The sequence below is a fragment of the Zootoca vivipara genome, chromosome 1 (assembly GCF_963506605.1).
Source record: "Zootoca vivipara chromosome 1, rZooViv1.1, whole genome shotgun sequence".
Taxonomy (NCBI): domain Eukaryota; kingdom Metazoa; phylum Chordata; class Lepidosauria; order Squamata; family Lacertidae; genus Zootoca; species Zootoca vivipara.
Window position 1 is genome coordinate 102,935,479 of NC_083276.1, and position 20,701 is coordinate 102,956,179.

The 20,701-nt window shown below is 41.8% G+C and overlaps 1 protein-coding gene and 1 pseudogene across 1 annotated transcript; both read left to right on the forward strand.

The window, feature by feature from the left end:
- Nucleotides 1-74: 74 nt before the first annotated feature.
- On the forward strand, nt 75-20,550 carry TNFAIP6 (TNF alpha induced protein 6). Its single transcript, XM_035131516.2, has 6 exons — nt 75-1,267; nt 11,705-11,842; nt 13,366-13,527; nt 17,841-18,069; nt 19,271-19,311; nt 19,921-20,550. Exons 1-6 carry the CDS (start codon nt 1,174-1,176, stop codon nt 20,079-20,081), a joined length of 825 nt encoding a protein of 274 aa, XP_034987407.1. The 5' UTR covers nt 75-1,173; the 3' UTR covers nt 20,082-20,550.
- Nucleotides 13,535-17,813, forward strand: LOC118092875 (acyl-CoA-binding protein-like; annotated as a pseudogene).
- Nucleotides 20,551-20,701: the final 151 nt, after the last annotated feature.

The window sequence follows — 20,701 nt, forward strand, 5'->3', positions numbered from 1 at the left end:
AGGCTTCCTCCCGAGAAAAGGGAAAAGTTGACAGCTATGCAAGAGCCTCCCAGAGCCTTCTAGGGCTGTTTTAGGCCTTGCCTGGCAACTTTAGGGTGGAAGAGTGGGTTACTCAATGCCATCTTATAACTATGCCTTCTGTTAAAGTCTCTGATTACAAGAGAGGCATGTTGGAACACAAAATCCATGGAGCAACTCCCTCAATTTGTTGCGTGCTTTGTATCTCTTTCTAACTTGAAAGTTGGTGGGGTTAAAAAAATGAATTTATTATCCTAAAATTAGTGATCTGAAAGTGTCTAAAAATGAAAACAATAGGTGTAGATTCCTACATTTTGGTTATTCCAAAATGGCCACTTACCCTACAATCAGCGTGGGCGACAGTTGCAGCCCCTTGCGGCATGCCCTCCACTCCAGGGGAGCGAGGAGTCATGTCCCAGGTGCTGGCCATTTTAGGTGCCCCGGGCCAGCTACATTGTATGTTGGAAAGCCTGCCAAGCCAAATGTTTAAACTGCCCTATCAGAGGGAGCCAAGTGCGAGGAACCTGGATGGCGGACCAGAGCTGCGAAGTTCTCACTCTGGTTCTCCAGTCAGGGTTAGAAGCTTTTCCACTCCATGAAAGCGTATCTGCAACAGCCAGAGGCTACAATCAAATTATCCTGCAAAGGATTCAGTTGTCATGCTTTTACAAAGGCGAAATTGTGTAGAACAGCTTGCTATTTGAGTATCAAAATAAGTGACGAAGGTTATGGGAGGGAAAGAAGATAGTTAACAGGTAAAAAAAAAATACATTAAAAAGAGCAAAATTGTGTGAAGCAGATCGCCATTTCAGTGTCAAAAAAGGAGGTTACAGAAAAAAGAAAGATATTTAACTGTTCGAAAATAATATGTTTGCTTTGGCAAATGAGGAATTAAACCTTTACTTGGATGCTGTAGACTTTGGACACTCATGTAAGGGAAACGTAAAATGAGTCAGACTCACAAAAAATCAGGGAAGTTTTAATGTGTGAGCAATACTACAGCATGTTCAATTGGAGCAGGCTTGCTGACCTCACAGATGAAAACACTATATAAGATCTGGCAGCCAGATGTTCCACTAGAAAGTCAGCAGCTGCTAGAAGGAGTCTTTCCAGACCCGCTTCAACGGTGACTGCAAAATACTCTTAACAGAAGATATGGTTGTGTTGATTTTTCTCTTTGCCTTGTGGTGGGATACAGCTGCTGGCTGGGGGTTCAAGGACGGAGTTCTACATAACTCTATCTGGTTAGGTAAGAGGTTTTTCATTTATTCCTTTTGTTTGTTCATTTGTTTCCATTTGCAAAAAAGCCTTGGCTTCAGGGATACCCACCCCGTTTTCCAAATCACTGCTTCAGTTGTCAAGTCCCATTGATTTAAAGGCAGCATCTTGCTGCAGCCGAACAAGAATTCATTGGGATTGTTTTGGCCTAATGCTCTTTATTTTACTTTTTAAAAAAACCCAAGGGGTGCAGATATTTCATTTGTGAAAAAGAATGCCTCTGAAATATGAGCTGGGAGAATGATATTATCTGAAAGCTTGAGATGAATGGAAAGCTAAACCTCTAGAGAATGTGTGTGAGAGAGAGAGTGCAAGAGAAAGAGAGAACTAAACAGAAACAGCTGTGCACGATACATATCAGCCTTTGCCTTGTACATATATGAAATTCCTTGATGCTTCATATACAGATATTTTGGAAAATATACATTGTGAAAGAAGTGGTTTTAAAAAACATTTCAGAGCAGTTGTACTTCCCCATTCTCTGTATCCCATTTTTCTTCTCTCCCCCCCTGCTGTCTTTTGACTTTCTTATGTCTTACTTGTTCTAGCATCCTCCTGCCTTCCCTCTTATTTCGGAACAGCTGAATTTTACTTAGGAAAATAAAGAATGGTGCCTGCTCAGTATCTCTGTAATGGTCTCTCTAGGCAGAACCAGAAATGGATGGAGAATTGGGATGGAGAGAACTTGACAGGGGGGGTGGAGTATTGTCAATAACAGCTCTGTGTCTTCTATAACATCTAGTTCCACTTTATACTGGCATAGAATAATAGAATTGCAGAGTTGGAAGATACCCCCAAGGGCCATCTAGTCCAACCCCCTGCAATGCAGAAATCTTTATTGCCACAAAATAAAATGCTGCATTCTTAGCCATGAAGCACACCGCTGGGTACATCCTCTGGCAGCTAACATAGAAACCCTAGAAAAAGTCTCATGTGGCCCAGATATTACTTGCAAATGAAACAACAAAGGCTGCCATACAAAGGTCATTTAAACTTGGGCAGTCTTGTCCATTTAAGCACAGCTGTTCTAGAAGAAATGTCTCGCTCCCCGCAGGCTACGGTGCAGGAAGGTCAAACTACGAGGCTGGTTCAAGTATTACACCATGTGCTTCAAATGTGATGTCTGAGGGGGTGGGAAACACATTCAGGTACATGACCTGGGTATGTTTAGAAGTTGCCAGTGTGGCGGTCAGCCCAGCTCAGTTCAAAGGAGCTTATGATCAAGAAAGAACACTAAGTGCTACAACCCAAGACCACGACAGATGATGATCCATTCTTTTTCCTTTGGGTTTTTTGTTAAAGAACAGGCCATTGAGCCTTCCTCTTACTTGCATTTCAGTGAAAAGCAATCCACTCCTGATTAAGACCCTTCTAAGAAGCACATTTGGACTTGCCAGAAACCAATTCCCAGAAATACATCCATGACGTGGGTGGATTATGGACTTAAGGCACAGAGATCATATTTAAGCTATCTTTGATCTACCTGTTAGACCACTGCTCCATCTAGCTCAGTATTGTATACACCAGGAATGAGGACCCTGTAGCCTTCCAAATACTGATGCACGCCAACTCCCATGCCCAAAGGCCAGGGGTGATGGGATCTGTAGTCCCAACGAAAACAGAAGGGCCATAGGTTCCCCAACCCTTGCCTACATTAATGGGTGGAAGTTCTCCAGGATTTCAGGAAGTGACATTTGCTTTTATCCTAACCATTTTTTGATTGTTTATGGTGTATGGCTGCCTAACTTAAAATGAGATAGCCCTTTCAGAACCACTAGTAAAGTCATACCACCTAGGTCCTAATGATACTGAGCAGTATGCAAAGAAACAAAGATGTGCTGAAACCCCAACAAAATCAATATGCAGTGTTGGAAGCTGAACGTCAGTGCACACTACTTTGGAGGAACTAGCAGGAACAGAGTACTTGCAGGACAGTTCCCTGTGTGCCTGTGTCAGTACATGGAGAGGGGAAAAGCTTAGACTATATACCAGGGTGTCTTAAGGGCTCAGAATATGGATCACGAGAGATGCCCTGTGTTTTTAAGTCCGCACACCTTGCCTAATATGCGATGGAAATATAGTCAGAGGACGAGTTGGTTGCAATATCATCAAATTAATGATGTATTTGTGAAAGACAAAAAAAATGGTTTTGAGGAGAGAAGGTCCAAATTTCAAACAGAGTTGCTAGGGGGCAGAATAAAATTGTTGTCCAAAATGTATAATTTGCTGGTAGAGTGGTATACCAAAGATGAGTTGACGAAAGAGGTAATGATAAAATGGGCTAAGGACTTTGGGCATAATATTGAATATGATGCGTGGTTGAAATTATGGAACCAAACAATAAAATTTACAGCATGTACTGCTCTGAAAGAGAATGTTTGGAAGATGATGTATAGATGGCACTTAACTCCAGTGAAATTAGCAAAAATGTATAGAATGAGTAATAGAATGTGCTGGAAATGCAATGAAAAGGAAGGAGACTTTTATCATATGTGGTGGAAATGTGAAAAGGTTAAAGGATACTGGGAAATGATATATAATGAACTGAAAAAGATATTTAAGTATACCTTCCCCAAAAGACCAGAGGCCTTTCTGTTAGGACTGATAGGCCAAGAGATAACTAGGGAGGACAGTACCCTTTTCTTGTATGCGACAACCGCGGCGAGGACACTATTAGCCCAAAAATGGAAGACCCAGGACTTACCGACAATTGGAGACTGGCAGACAAAGATGATTGAATATGCAGAACTAGCGAGACTGACTAGCAGGATTCGTAACCAGAGGGAGACAAGGTTTCTAAAGGATTGGAGTAAATTTGTGGACTATATGGAAACGAACTGTAAAGGTTTAAAGACACTTGCAGGCGTGAAATAAATCCTACGAATTGACTCTAAAGATTAGATACAAAGGAACTGCGAGATAAAAATTGATTAGAAAACCTTTTGAGGGGAGGGAGGGAAGTCAAGCTCGGCGGAGCATGTTTTTTGGCTAAGAATAATAAGATTGATAAAAAGAGTGATGTATGTATTTTTGAATGTTTGTTTGTTTGTTTGTTTTGTATAATGTTTTAAATGTGTTTATTTGGAAAACTTAATAAATAATTATATATATAAAAAAAGGAAATATAGTCAGAGGAGTGCAGAAAAATCCTGAATGTCAGAATAACTTACTCATGAATTGTAAATGCGATGGGGGCACGAGGAAGGTGCAATAAAACACTTGAGTGAAACAATACATTCCCAGCGCACAAACCAATATAGAGGCCTTAACTCCACATGATGCTGATTGTGAATTCGCATTGCAGTTTCCTCTTTATTTCAGGGGTGGCCAACATGGTGCTACCCTCCAGATGTTTTCGCTTACAGTTTCCATCAGCCTCAGCCTGCATGATGGAATGGTCAGTGGGATGCAGGGAGCTGTGGTCCACAACATCTGTTGGGTACCACATTGGCGACTCCAGCTTTATTTAATTACAGGCTTTGTGGAGGAAGGGATGTGTTAATTGAGAACACAGCATGTGGGGCTTTACCATTCTGTCAACCACGGTCACAATGAAACTTTGTGCTGCACTTCGGCTTGGCAGTGCAGGGAGGTAAAGTTCCTATTTCTTTGTCTTGCAAGAGTCAAACATCTTCCTTGAGGGTAGCACTTGCATTTTGTGAAAAATCAGCATTTTCTTTAAAGTCAAACTGCACTATATTTTAGCTGGGGTTAACACATTCTTGTTCCTGAGATGACATCCACACCATATATTTAAAGCTGCTCAAACATCTGCACTGCTTGTCCCATTTGCTTCTCTAGGCCAAGTTCAATATGTTACTATGAGCATATAAATCCCTTAACACAGAGGTTTTCAACCTTTTTAAGTCCATGGCTCCCTTGACCAACTACATTCTTTCTGTGGCACACCTGTGGGGCTTAGGAGCCCAGTTATGTCACCCCTTGCCTGCAGAACTGGCACCCTCTCACCTTTTTTCAAACACTCTCCCTTTTGGAGTGTTCCCTCAGCCTCATCTCCTCTCCCCTCTCCTTGGGAGTCCTCTGGGCAGCTGCTGCCACCGCCCCTGATCTCTGAGCTGCCTCCCCCTGCCCCAAAGAGAAGCATGTCCTCACACTGCCCCACAGGGGCTTGGGAAGAGGATGCGCCCAGCCTTAGCGGCCCAATGGAAACGTACCAAAGGTGAATGTGAGGACAGCACCATACCTTGGGAGGTAGCAGTGGCAGCAGTGGGTACTGCCAGGCCTGCATGGTGGAAAGGCTCCCCTTCAGCACTGGTCTCCCAGGCAGGCCTTGCTCACAGCAAACACAAGAAAGGTCTTGGCCTCCTACTAGTGGACTGGCTGGCTGGGCTCCCTTGGCTGCTTGCTTGCTTTCTCCGAGGCCACCTCAGCTCCAGGTAACCAGCACTCCCTGGCCAGCCCCAGAGGCACCGTTCCCCTGGGGAACTTGTAGCAGGGGCTGCTGCAACAAACAGCTGTGCAAGCCTTGGGGAGGCAGAGACACAAGAGGGCATCAGAAGAGGGAGACAGAGGCCAGTGTTGCCCTCGGCACCCCTGGCCATAATTCAAGGCACCCCAGGGTGCCACAGCACAACAGTTGAAAACCACTGCCTTAACAGCTTGGGGCCAGTTTATTTGTGAGATCGTCTTACCCTGTTTGTGCCCATTTGACTGCTTTGATCTGCGTAATGGGTGCTGTTACAAGTGCCCCATGAGACTTGTTCCACATTTGCAAGAAATCAGTCATTTAGCATGGCAGCACCTACCTACCTGCCTATACAGTAGACATCAGACAGGTGTCTTCCCCGTATTCTTCTTGGCAACTGCTTAATTTTTGTTGTTGTTCAGGCAACCCTATCCAGACATGTAGAAGTTACATGTATTTTATCACTTTTTATCTACTGTTGATTTTAATTACGTTTTGAATGTTTTGAATACTGGCTTTAACATTTTTTAAAAATTAAAAAACGTTTTATTATATATTTTTGCAAACTGCTTAGAGGTTTTCCTCCAATCAAAGGAGCACATGCATTTTGGTTACATGAATTAATAAATACTTCAAAGTGTGATCCTTCTGCCCGGCTGCATAGGGTTGGGGGGGGATCCTCCTGATCATTCTAGTGGATGTCTGCCCTGAAGTCCTGCTCTGATAGCAACGCTGTGTGTTGGCACTAAAAGGAATAGGACATGCAGCACGGGGTCCTGGTGGTTGTCAGGCTGTATGTATATGTATGCATTCCAGTTGTTTATACTTCACTTTTTCCGAAGGCTCAAAGTGGGTAAGCAGAAGTAAAACCAAAGACCCAGGAATAAAACAAAAATAGCAAATCAACACTGATGAAATTAAGTAAAAAAAAAAATAGCCTAACTGAAAAACGGATCAATTGAAAGTGAACAGAAACTATATATTGTACACCCTGTGTGCAATTTCTTACCAATAACTTCTCCAGCAGATCATTCCAGAGCTGAGCAGCAGTAATAAATATCATACTCCTTGGAACTACCATCTTAATCCAATAACATAGTAGAATAGAAAGCAAGGGATACTGATGATACAGTTTGATATAGGGGAAATATGGGAGACCTGAGTTAGGATGAAGAAGAAGAGTTTGGATTTGATATCCCACTTTATCACTACCCGAAGGAGTCTCAAAGCGGCTAACATTCTCATTTCCCTTCCTCTCCCACAACAAACACTCTGTGAGGTGAGTGAGGCTGATAGACTTCAAAGAAGTGTGACTAGCCGAAAGTCACCCAGCAGCTGCATGTGGAGGAGTGGAGACGCAAACCCGGTTCACCAGATTACGAGTCTACCGCTCTAAACCACTACACCACACTGAATCTGTCAAATTTGGTGTCTTTCAGATTCACATTTTTTCCCCATCTTGGATTCTGTTCTCCACATTTCCACATGGAAATTCAGTTTAGTGTGAATTTCTCCCAATAAACACATTTTTGCAAGCAGTTTTTGTATGTTATCCCAATTTAAGCTACAAGACAGTGGTGGTGTTTCTGAGCTACCCACCTCTGGTTCGCCTGATAGAATAAGGGTTTAAATTTCTGTTGTGGAAAAACTCAATGTCCAAGCCTTAATTCGTTTACACAGCCCTCCCTCCTGCGAGCATAAATATTTCTAAGTGCACAGATGGGCTTGCGATCTTGCATGGAACATTTGAGAAGAGTTTCGTCCAGGACTCCCAGGGATAATTATTTCCTGAGCCCTCTGCCATTTGAGGGGACAGCTTTTTACAGCTATTGTAATAGCATCCAGCTGGGAGATTTCCTGCTTTTTGGTGTCAGCACTAATCCCCTCATTTCTCCAATGCAAATGCATGCAACTCAACTCCATGGTACAGGCATAAAATCATAGAATTGTAGTGTTGGAAAGGATTCCGAGGGCAATGCAAGAATCTCAGCTAAAGCATCCATGACAGATGGTAATACAACTTCTGCTTAAAGACCTCCAGTGAAGGAGAGTCCACCGCCGTTACAATGTCTGCACCTCTCTGGGTAGTTATAGAAACTTGTCTATATTGACGAGCTAAGGGTGCTCATGAAATGAAACTGGCCTATGAGTAATTAGGCAGCTTTTGAAGGGGTCAAGTGTGGCTCAAGAATATGTAGAGAAATGAGATGAAAAGAAGCAGAGACTGTTGTGTGCACCTACTAGGGAAGGAAATAACACTCATTGTCTTCTCAATTACTCAGTAGGTAAGAGGAAGAAGAGGAAAATGGAGCATCAGCACAGCGTACAAAGCTCCCATCATATAGGGCAAGGGCAGCGCTATTTTTCTAGAAATGGGGGTGCCAAAACTCATCATTGAACACCACTCTCATTCTCTTTGAATGGGAATGGCGACCACTGGTTGTGGCTTTTTATTTATTCAAAACATCTTAGTCCTACTCTTCAACTAAAAATAACCCATCAAGGAGTTTGCAAATATTAATAATAAGACAGCCCCTGCCCCCAAGTTTATAATAAAAAAAAATGGCACAAAAGGAAAGGTGAGGATGAGAGGAAAAGCAAACTCGGGCACTTTCTCGGTCAGAGTTATTGTAATGGCCATCTGGAACGGACGGATTTCAAGGAACAAAAAGTTGCTGGTCTTTCAGTAGAGCCGGTGGGAATTGGAGTTCCACAACATCTGGAGGGATACGGCTTAAGCATTTCTAGTATATACAGTGGATTTTTAATTCAAAAACTAAGGTGGAGAGAAGGCGGAGTGCAGATGCTGAAAGCCTGTCCATACCAATAAAATGATTTTTACAAGAGAGCAAGAGAGATGGAAGTTTCTGATTACTCTCAATAGATCTAGACCACCCGCAGGAGCAGGTCAGAAAGACAGACTGCTGTAGTTTCTGTAGCAACTGCAAACAAAATCCCAAAGAAGACTATCGGGAACAGCTTGTCCATTCTCAAATATAGACTTTTTGGTTTGGTTTTAAGATTGAAAAACCTATATTCTCTTGTTGAATTTTGAACAATGTTACACTAATAAAAGATTATTATAACAATACCCACAAGAACATACTAATATGTGTTGCATCCAGGAACTTTCCCAAAGAAATTAAATGTGGGAAGTAACCATTCCCCCTATTTATCACTGCCTTCCTAGCAATACTTTTGAGCTTTTAATAAGCTTTTCTACTAGATTACATTCAGTATATTCAGTATAGATTACAAGTATATTCAGATCTTTGCCACATGACTATTTTTGATAACTGACTTTCTTTTCTACCATCTCCTTTTCTTGCAGAGTGTTTTATACCGGTTGTGTACCAGGGGCTCTTGTATTGTTGCTTTGTTTTGTTTATCTGACTTCTGCTGAATGATTATTTCATTCCCCAAGCTGTTCCAAGAGAGCAGCGTGACACTGATGGGCCTTTCCAGGCACAGTTGGTCTCCTGGGTCGCAGCGGTTTACTGCTGTAGGCCGCCAAACGACATCAGGCAAATGTCTCTCTTGTGAAATAATAACTCTTTAACAACAACTATACATCTAGCTATAGTTGCTAATTACCAGGGATTACTTCCTCCAACTAGGACAGCTATTGCAGGTCCTTTGTTGTGGGGAAGATGACAGTTGCTGTCCCAGGAGCTCATTCTGATGAGGGGTGAAATGGGAAGTAGGTTAGGGAGTTGGCAAACAGCATCACATGCATGTGTGTGTGTGTGCGCGCACACACACACACACAACATAGGACAAACTTGGCACAAACTCATTCATCCAGCAGGAGTAGAGAAATCTCTGTCCTTGGCTGCCATGAGTAAAATGCTGGCCAGCAAAAGTGACAAAACCCCAAGGTTCTTCTCTTTGCAAATGCACTGTGTTATTCCTCGCTTTAAGTTTTCAATTCATACATAACTGGGTCGAATGATTTTTTTCCTTAAGCACAGGAGAGGTATGGGGTATACTGGAATCTGCGTGTTCATTTTTTGAATACATGGACTTTATGATTCTCGCTGCCAGGAAAAACCACACACCCCACTTCCAGTTTCGTAGATTCGTTGGCTCAGGAATATTTGTTGCAATAAACATTTGCTGAAATTTGTTGTTGTTAGCCAAGTTGGAAGAATTTAAGAAGATGGGGGAATATAATAACCTGACCCTTTTGCCAAAAAAAAGAAAAAGGTTTTTCATACCACATCATCCAGTCTTTGTGGGGGTCTAGGCAGGGGACTTGTCCTGTACTAACATTATAACCAGTGTTTATGGGGTGAATCAGTGTTGGCAAAATTACTCAGCAGTGACAATTCAGTGTTAAAGGCCTTCATTAAATCAAAGTTGCTGGATACTATTTAGTCCCCTCCCTTTCACCCCTCTCTGTTACCTGTTTTTTCTGTGTCAACACATTTTTATATGCAACAGTAAAATCCAATAGATTTTTTTTAAAAAAAATGTTGGTTTCAAGTTGTGAAACTCTCATTATTATGCTGACTGCAAATGTCCCAAATCCCTATTCTACTTGGGCTACAGACCTATGCATGCCTCATTTGGGAACAAGTTCTGATTAATTTTCCAAGCCAGGTTCCATAGGAGTAGGCCATTATTCAAATGTTTGATCATCCCAAATCTATGGGTATTTACGCCATTCCGAGCTGGCTGTATTGAATTTCTTTCAACAGATTAGCCCAGGCATTCATAATTTTGTTACCAGTTTGTCTTTCTGCAACCATTTCCTCTAATAGCTGTAGAACGTGCACTTTGGCAATCTTCCAATTTGTTTCTGCAACCGCCGCAAGCAGCAGAGATGAAATAGTAGATAGTAGAGATAACAAATAAATATTGGTATGATGTGGCCTGTTGGTTAGAAATCATGAACAAAACCTGGTGGCCAATCCTGTTTTGCAGAACAAGTACATACCAGAGTTCCCCAGTTTAAACAGTGTGGCAAAGAATGGTTTACCTCAAATCAGAAAAAGGAGGAAGGAATCACTGTGGAGGAAGGAACATTCTATCCTGAAGCTCATTGAAGAATCATTCTAATCATGCCAAACCACAGTTTAGGCCACGGATGAGGAACCTGTCACCCTCCGGATAGTGTTGGACTCCTGCTGTCACAATCCTCTTATTTTTGCTAGCTGAAGCTGGTGGGATTTGGAATCCAACAGCACCTTGAAGAACCACAGGTTCTCCATCCCTGGTTTAGGCATTGCATCTGAACCAGCCAAAGAACCACATGTGGGACCTGACTGGGCATGAAACGTGGACAGCAGGGACACACTGTGACCGAGAGGGCCAAATCTTAGTAAAGGGCAGGCATGGGAGGAAAGGATGAACTGGGAACTTAAGCATGGATGAATAGGTAGACAGCCATAGGCATGACCAGTAGGATAAGTGAGGAAGACCCAAAAGATCCGGGAACTCAGCAGTAAAGCATTTAACCTGGAGAATTTAATTGCCAGCCTAATTTCAAATTTAAACTAGTTTGAGACTTGTTTGCATTCAGTTTAACTTATTGGCTCCCCCCAAGCAAATGTTGGAGTCATAAATGTGTGTGTGTGTGTGTGTGTGTGTGTGTGTGTGTGTGGTGTTGCTGAGGATTAATTTTTTAAAGGAATCCTCCCTAGCCCCTTCTCAATCTACAGTCCCCAAGGCTCTTTGATTAAAAGCTATGTCAGGCTTGAAGCTAGTTTCTGTGTACATAATGTGTATGTGCCCTAAAGCCATCTGTGGGCGCTAAAATTAATGTCACTTGCTGTCAGAAGAGCAATGGCAGAATTCCCTCACTGACACCCAGAGAAGATTTGATAGATTGCTCATGTTCGCATTACAAGGAATAGCATCCTAGGCTAAACAGTCGGTGGCCGTGAAGAGTAGGACACCTGCTAGATTCCTCAAAACTTTGTTTCCTTTGTTTTAAAAAGAAAAGAAAAAAGATCACCGTTTGTTGCTTTGGCTTCACAGAACGAGCGGCAGGAGTATACCATAGAGAAGGAAGGTCTGGAAAATACCAGCTCACATATGCAGAAGCAAAAGCAGTGTGTCAGTATGAAGGAGGACATCTAGCCACATACCAACAGCTGGAGGACGCAAGGAAAATAGGTATGAGCATGCAATATATGGGATCATTTGGGCCAGCAGGAATTCTCCTGCATGCCACAAAGTCCCCCAAAGTGAAGAAGAGCTACTTAAACCACTGGGCTTTCAGTGCATTTTGTCCTTTGATGTTCACACAAACTGTCCGCACTGTTGATTGTTCAATGATTGAGTCTAATTCCAGTTCACTCATCTGTTTCCTTTTCTGTTAAACACACATCTGTACGAACAATGGTGTTTGTTACTGAAATTGACTTGTAAGTAATACTGAAGATGAAAGTTTAAGAACCCTATGGACATGGACTGAAATCAGTTTTGCTTTATTAATCTCCATTATATCAAGTCCGCACACTATCCCCAATGTGCTACTTGGCTGTAGGTCATAGCAAATTCAGTGGGACTTACATCCAAGTGGTAAAGGTATGTGCAGCACAATCCTATACAATGTCTACTCTGAACTAAGCCCCATTGAGTCCCATGGGACTTGCTCCCAAGTTAACAGGTATAGGAATGGAGTAAAATGGATAATTGTTGCAGCTGCTGTTCAACACTACTGATGGGTAAGCCCAAGAATCAATTAATATAAATGGCTTCAATCAAATGAAATGTGCACAGCCCCACAAAGCATGTGAACAGGCCTAGAAAGATGTGATCTGGCAACAAAGCAACCAACCAAAATGATTACCGGTAATTGCCAGACCATTTGATAAATGAGTAGTGTGTGATAAATGGCCCTCTCACACACTTCTGACTCTTTTGCTAACTCCTCCACCTAGAAAGTTATCATTCTAAGTTGTAGTACAATTTTCTAGATCTTGGAACGCACCTGGGACTTGTCAACCTCTCAGTTTTAGGCTGAGATGTTTATTTCATAGAGCTGAAACTCTCCCAGACTTGTCAGCACCAAGGTAGTCTTAAGCCAGGTGGCAACATAGCTGCCAAGTTTTCCCTTTTCTCACGAGGAAGCCTATTCAGCATAAGGGAAAATCCCTTAAAATAAGGGATAACTTGGCAGCTATGGGTGGCAATAGGCTGTTTTTCTCTACATCTCTACATCCACGGGCTTCTATTTGCACTAGTGTGATGAGTGATATTAACCTGGAGAGTACCTGAAGATAATGCCAGGCAACAGGGATGCAACAGAGGTAACTGCCTTAGGGAGTGGATGCCCGAATATCAGTAACTCAGTGACTTACGTTAGTCCAGCATCTTTAAAAAGCAGTTCTAAGACTAAGATCTAGTAAGCATCTGCATGCAATTGTTGTTTATTAGTTTAAAGTGAAAACAGCCCTTTTCATTGTTAAAAAAGATGACACATTTTCCAATAAAATAAAATAAATGAAGCATACACGCAGCATTTTCTGTGTCCAGGGTGGAAATTGTTTTGCTTGCATGGCTTAATTCAATTTAAACGAACTGTGTGTCAATTACATTTTTGGCAGCAAGAACAAAAGGTCATTAATCTGAAGTACAGTGTATCCGTCTTAAGCCAGCACTGGGCGTCCATGACATGTCCTTCCATCCCTCAGGGTTTCATATGTGTGCGGCTGGCTGGTTAGCGAAAGGAAGAGTTGGCTATCCCATTGTCAAACCTGGAAGCAACTGTGGCTTTGGAAAGACTGGGATTGTGGATTACGGCTTTCGGCTCAACAGGAGTGAGAAGTGGGATGCTTACTGCTTCAACCCTAATGGTGAGTGTGCAGCAAACAACATTTTCGTAGGGCTGTATCCTTTACCCTGCGATTGCAAATGTGTGTGCTTTTTAATACTCTCAAGAGAAATTCCAGAGCCAGTACTTGATTGCTCCTTTCTAGTGGGCCTCATTACATATTATATAACCCAAGGAACTCCATAGCAATGTAGCACCTATTTCATAATCCGCTGGCGGCATTTTATGGAGTGGGGAGCCACCCTAAATCACCTGCTTCTTTTCCAAGTCAGCGGGGTTTTCCTTCCCCTCTGGTTAGCATAAATGTTCTGATTAGCAGAAAAACAAGTACCCAGAGATTTGTGGATTTAAGCTTCTTATATTCAGGGCTGTGGTTGATAAATTTCCCTTTCCCCCCAGGATTGTATGTAGGGACAAAGGGATGGAAATATCTGTTCAACATCTAATTTTTCATACATACATACATACATACATACATACATACATACATACATACATACGGTACCTTCTAGTTCTTAATTCAGCCTCCCTGAAATTCTAAGAGGCAAATTGTTGTTTTTATTTTGCAAATAAAGCTAACTGAAGATAAGGACACTTCTGGGCAACAACTTTCCCAGTAATGGTAGTATAATAATAATAATAATAATAATAATTTTATTTTTTTATTTATACCCCGCCCTCCCCAGCCGAGACCAGGCTCAGGGCGGCTAACACCAAATATATAATACATTAAGAACACAAAATCAAACGATTAGTTTAAAATACAATTCAAAATCACATTTAAAATCAAAATTAAAATTAACTTTTAAATAAAATTAAAAGTTCAATGGATAGTACCTTGAAGACCAGCTACCTGCTAGCATAGGGATTTGGTGCCAGAGTGTCTAATGATACAGTTCTGAGTGGACGCACGCTAAGGATGGAGCATCATATTATTCAGGAATTAAACTTCAGGAATTAAGCAGGAAATAAATACCTTAATAAAAAAAGATGCGTGACAAGGATCTACTGCCCATCCCGTGTTGAGTTTTCCCATGTATCTTGTTGGATCACTTACCTCTCTATTGAGAGATCATGATGCTATGTCTTGCTAGAAGCTACCAATAATGTGGGGAAATGGATGGAATATATACAGTGTGGTGATGTCACATGGTCAGGGACCCGACACATTTCAGCAACAACTCTATATTGAGGATGATATTGTTCTCCAACAAACAATGGCTCACTAAAAGTCATCCAGGTGGCACAGAAATAAAGTAGGATTTAAAACAAGGTACAAGTTAAAACAAGGTAAAGGTAAAGGACCCATGACAGTTAAGTCCAGTCGCAGACGACTCTGGAGTTGCGGCGCTCATCTCGCTTTACTGGCTGAGGGAGCTGGCGTTTGTCCGCAGACAGTTTTCCCGTGTCATGTGGCCAGCATGACTAAGCCGCTTCTGAGCAACGGAACACCGAAACCAGAGCAGCGCATAAAACACAGTTTACCTTCCCGCCGGAGCGGTACCTATTTATCTACTTGCACTTTTGGGCGTGCTTTCAAACTGCTAGGTTGGCAGGAGCTGGGACCGAGCAACGGGAGATTACCTTCTGATCAGCAAGCCCAAGAAGCTCAGTGGTTTAGACCACAGGATGCCAATTAAATCTGCATCACTAATCTGCTGCTTTGACCACACTCCTTTCCCTTCCCAGAGCTCAGGGCAGACTTCCTATCGATGACAACATTCTGGAGAGCTCTTAAATCCTTGTGAACACCCCTTCATTTGCCAAATTTACTTCTTGAAAAGGAATTATGAGGAAAACAGCTGCTTGCACAAGCAGGGCAAGTCCCCAGGCAGCATCAGTCCCAGAGTCCAGCAACATCCAGGCTTACTTCTCTGCTCTTGCCAAGGCCTTGTTTTCTGCAGGGAGTGGTGTCAACTCTAAAATGACTGACATAGCCCTATGCTTGGTTTTGAGGAAAGCCCAGTGCTTTCTGGCTAGCCTCCCAAACAGGCCTGAGGGACTCTCTGCTTTTCCTGTGATTGCTTCTGTTATTTGGCCTCAGGCTGAGTACCCACAGCACTGCATTTTAGAATCAACGGAGACGGAGTACTTCTGCTGAGGGGTTTATCGACACTTCCTCTTGTCCCACTGGGACAATCAGAGCAAACTACTTCTTTTTTTACGGATTCACATTTGCTCCGATTTAGCCCTAAAAAGCAGGTTTTCTCTGAGAAAGGAGTGAGGCAGAGAGACTGGGGCAAGAGGCTGCAATGGGCACAGTTCACCCTTTTGTTGTATCGGGAGGGGGTCACTGTGCGCTTCTGCAACCATGGCATAGGCAGAGTTTGCAAAAGCTGCAGAAGTAGTCAAGAAGCTGAAGACCCAACCAACAGATAAAGAAATGCTGGATATCTACAGCCATTACAAGCAGGCCACCGTTAGAGATGTAAATACAGACCATCCTAGAAAGCTTGATTTCAAAGGCAAGGCCTATTTGGGATGCCTGGAATTCCTTGAAAGGAATGTCCAAAGAAGATGCAATGAAAGCATATATTTAAAAAGTGGAAGAGCTGAAGGAAAAACATGGAATGCAATAAACCCCTTCCTGCATGCCTTTAAATGGAATCATGCCTTACTCAACTAACTTAAACTGTGTTGCACATTATGGCAGTGCCAAGACTTGATGCCACTTTCCATAATTAACAGCTGCGTAAATTTACTTCTAATGGTTTGTATAATAAACACAATCAAATTCAGGAAAAAAGGAAAAAGAGAAAGGAGTGAGGCAAGGAGGGAAACTGCTCAGACTTAGACTCGTGCTTTCTATGCACAAGACAAGTGGAAATGTGGGCAAGCGCAAAGTCTAGATCTTCTTCTTCTTCTTCTTCTTCTTCTTCTTCTTCTTCTTCTTCTTCTTCTTCTTCTTCTTCTTCTTCTTCTTCTTCTTCTCTTCGCTCCTGAAAAGCATTTCTTGAGAATGAAATGACAAAGGGGCAGTAAAAAAGAAAAGCAGTATCAGGGACAAAGCTTTATTGTTCTGTGCTACTTACTTTTATTTATTTTTTTAATCCTATGAGTAACAAGGTCAAATTATGTCTGCTGAATTATACCATTGGAGACTGTGTGCTGGAATTTAAGTGATTTGGGTTTGGAGAACATGTGGAAGATGCTTGCCTGGCAGTGTCGGAAGAAGATTCCAAAATGATTGTTTGTTTTTTTGTTTTTAAATGAAAATGCACTTTTTGTGCCTATATAGTAAATGCAGTCTTAAACTCAATTATATTGCTTTTCTTTTAACACTGCTGGAATGTTTCATACTATAATAGCTCACCATCAAAAACAGCATGGTTTTCTGGTGCAGGAAACATTTTCTTTCCCTTTGCCATTTTGTAAATTGCCATCATTGCAGCAACCAGGTTCACGTGTTTAGTATGAAGCACTACGGTGACTTGCACTCTCTGAGAAATGGTGGAGGAAACCACACTCTGCAGTAATCAATGTGAAGTCAAAACAAAAAGCTGTGTATATGTGCCTGAATAAGCAGCTGAGTAACCTCTCAGGGGAGGAGAACCCTCACAGATGTTGAACATGTCAGGGAAAAGAGGGAGAGGCAACCCATTATTCTTAGAATTCAGTTTAGTCAGCCTCTCTGAGCCTCCTGTTTGGCTGTCTCCTCTGAGAGGCAGGCTAGATCTTTTCCAAATGTATTGTTTGGGTGGTGAGCATCATCATCAAACCAAGTTGTTGACCTTGGCCGGTTTACATCTGTTCCTTTCATTCGGTTGGTGGGGGAGTGGGGTGGAATCTTCGTACTTTGTAAGTTATATTATTCAACTTGGAGGCAATAGACAAACTTCCACCCTGGAGATAAAAGCAATGGATAATATTGCAGTATTGTTTTAGCCTAGATTCGATACATTTAAAGCACATTCAACACACATGTAAAAAAAGCACAAACTAAAATTCCCGGGACTTACTCTTTCAGCTTCAACCCAACCTGCAACGAGGGTCTAATACTGTGGGGAAACACTGTAGGGTTGTTCACTCTGCAACTAAACTTTCATTCTAAAGGGGCTAGAGACTCTCTTCTTGATTTTAAAAAAATGAAAGCTCAAAGTTGGGGCTCCCTGCTGGCTCTGAGTCTAGTAGAGCAGTACTCTTTATATACTTCTTTTTGTACCTTGGTGGGCACTCTCCCTTAAATACTAGAAACACAATACAATATGATGATATGGATGTGATGGCAGGTGCCAGTATTAATTTTGGTTACCTGTGTCTCGCTGCAAGTCTTCTCTGACACTGTGACAGCCCAATTCAAAAAGCAAATTCCCTCTTGTTTTATTTCTCTCCTAGGAAAAGCCTGTGGTGGAATATTCACAGATTCAAAGCACATCTTTAAAACCCCTGGCTACCCAAAGGAATATGAAGACGATCAAACTTGTTATTGGCATATAAGAGTGAAATATGGCCAACGGATTCAAATTCAGTTTCTCGACTTTGATCTTGAAGACGATACAGCGTGCATGGCTGATTACTTAGAAATATACGACAGCTATGACGACGTAAATGGCTTTGTCGGCAGGTAAAACAATTTCCACAACTTTCTTAACATACACCACCATACAGGGGCATGGAAACTTCATCCAGGAAATAAAAAAAAACTACCATCACATTTGATGCTCATTTAAACCACATGGCTTCCCATCCTGGTAATTATAATTTGTTAGAGTTGCCTGGAATTATGGCTTTCTGAAAAGGAAACTACACTTCCCAGGTTTTGCTGGGGGGGGGGTCACAAATGATGTAGATACGACATACATCTATTGTTTGGATATGTTTATCCCACCCAGTCTCAGAGGTTCTGAACAATAACATTACTTATTTACACAAACCGAACTAAGAAGTGTTAATAACCACACACTTTTTCCAACCTCCCCCCACTCCTTTGTTTCTCGCCCTTTTAGATCCAACCCAGGAATCCTTCCAAACTCATTCATTGGAAGTATGTTGCAATCCCCAGTCAATCCCCACCCATTCACCGACTCTGCAATTCCTCCTAAATATTAGATCATCTCACTCAATTGTGGTCTCTTGCCTCTCATTCAAGTGAAGTTCTTGGGCTTCCCATCAATGGGGGATTTCCTCTCAATACAAAAAATACCAGATTCAGATGAGTGATTTGCCCCAGGACCACAGCATGGGGAAAACCTTACTCCAGGCTTGCCCAGATCTCCTTATCAGCCCTCCCAGCTGACACAATTTGCATGTCTAAAAGCATGCAAGCATCTATCAGTTGGCCTTCAGTTACTAAAATGTTATTTCAGATAACCAGTTTTCTATTCAGCCATGCAAACAGAATTGCACATGGCAAGGGGAGGTTATCATCATGGTTAATGCATTCAAAAGAAGCAAAGTTATGTGTTATGTGTATAGGCCACTGGTCGTTTTGTTCCTTCATGTTAAATCCCAGTCCCTGAAAAGGTTCCTATTTGTGCCAAGCATGACAAATCTGTTGAGAAGTATCCAAAATCAATTTAGGACTTCAGCCACTTTGCAAATTAGCATTGTTGTGGCATGGGAGTTACTTCTATGTGATTATCTTACCTGATGTCTTTTACACATCATAATGGTGACATCTAAACTGATCCTTCGCGATAGATCACCCAGTGTAAGTTCAAGCTGATATTGGCCTGGCAAAGGGTTAGGTAGCCACTGCAGCAAGCGTGTTACTGAATTTTGGCTTGCTTATATTTAACCAGTAAATCAACTGTCATGTTTTTCAGGTATTGTGGAGACGAACTTCCAGAAAATGTAATCAGCACAGGTAATATTATACACACACACACCTCCACACAACCATGGACTAAGACAATAACATTTACTTCTCAGACTCTTAAGAAATACTCACAACAGAACATTCCATCCAGAGAGGTCATCGCAAAGGCCAATTATATGATAATAATAATAATTTATTATTTATTCCCCAGCCACTCTGGGTGGCTTCCAACTGAATATTAAAAACAATACAGCATAAAAACAATACAATAATACAACAATACAATTCACAGAAGCAGAATGGTTGAAGTATTATAAACCTCTGTATTATGTACTTCCTAGGCCAGGGATGGAGAACCTGTGGCCTAACAGATGTTGGTGGGCTAAAAATTCCATCTTCCCCGGCCTTTGGGACTGATGGAAGTTAGGAGTCCTACAACACCACAAAGACAACAGGTTTCCCATTCCTGTCCTACTCACATGCTTCACATGCTGAGTGGCATTTATTATATTTGACAGTGTGTTTCTGAGTGCTTAAGAGAAGAATGCTATCATGTGTTTTGGGAGAATGAGAAATTCAAAAATTCTTTGAGGTTTTATGGGGGGGGGTGTTTCCTCAATAGAAGTAATTTTTCTCTTTCTCTGTTTCTCGTCCTAGGTAATGTAATGACTCTGAAGTTTTTGTCCGATGCTTCAGTAACAGCAGGAGGCTTTCAGATTAAATACATTGCTTTGGATACACCCAAAAAGAGTGATGGGAAAAATACAACTACCCAAGACAACAAAAATTACTTAGCTGGAAGATTTGGCATTGTATAAAAGAACATTGACATGAAAGAAGAATTTGCCTTGGATGTTTATTAAAGACATTACCCTATCCCCAAGCACCTTCTTGATGTTCGTCCCAGTGGATCCTATTCCCCATAATCTCCTGTTACCTTCTCCCAATGTGATCTCTCTTTTTTGCTGATCTTCAGTGACCCATACAACCTCAGTGATACACACCCCTTTGGACTGATGCTTCCCACCAGGTGACTCCTCCCTGGGTTAAAAAGCCTGTTTGTTTGTTTGTTTTGTTTCAAGTTTTTAGCTAAAGTTCCAAGGGGCCATGTGATTGTGTGCAAATGCTTCACAGCTGCTCAGTGATAGCCACTTTGAATTGTATGCAGTGATGATTTCCTTGAGCCAAAAAGATGAAGAAATATTTACTCATAGATCCTATAATCATTGTACTACATTTGATGTATTATTGAGATTTCTAAATATATATTTATCAAACTTCAAGAGCCATGTTTTCTCCTTTTTTGGGGGGGGGGAGGTCACTCTGTTTCCAAATTAAATTCAGAATTAAGGCAATTTATTTACTTAATTAATATGGTGATGGAATCCTGACCCAATTTTCAGGTTTACAAGTTCCTTTGCAGTAGAATGCCACTGAA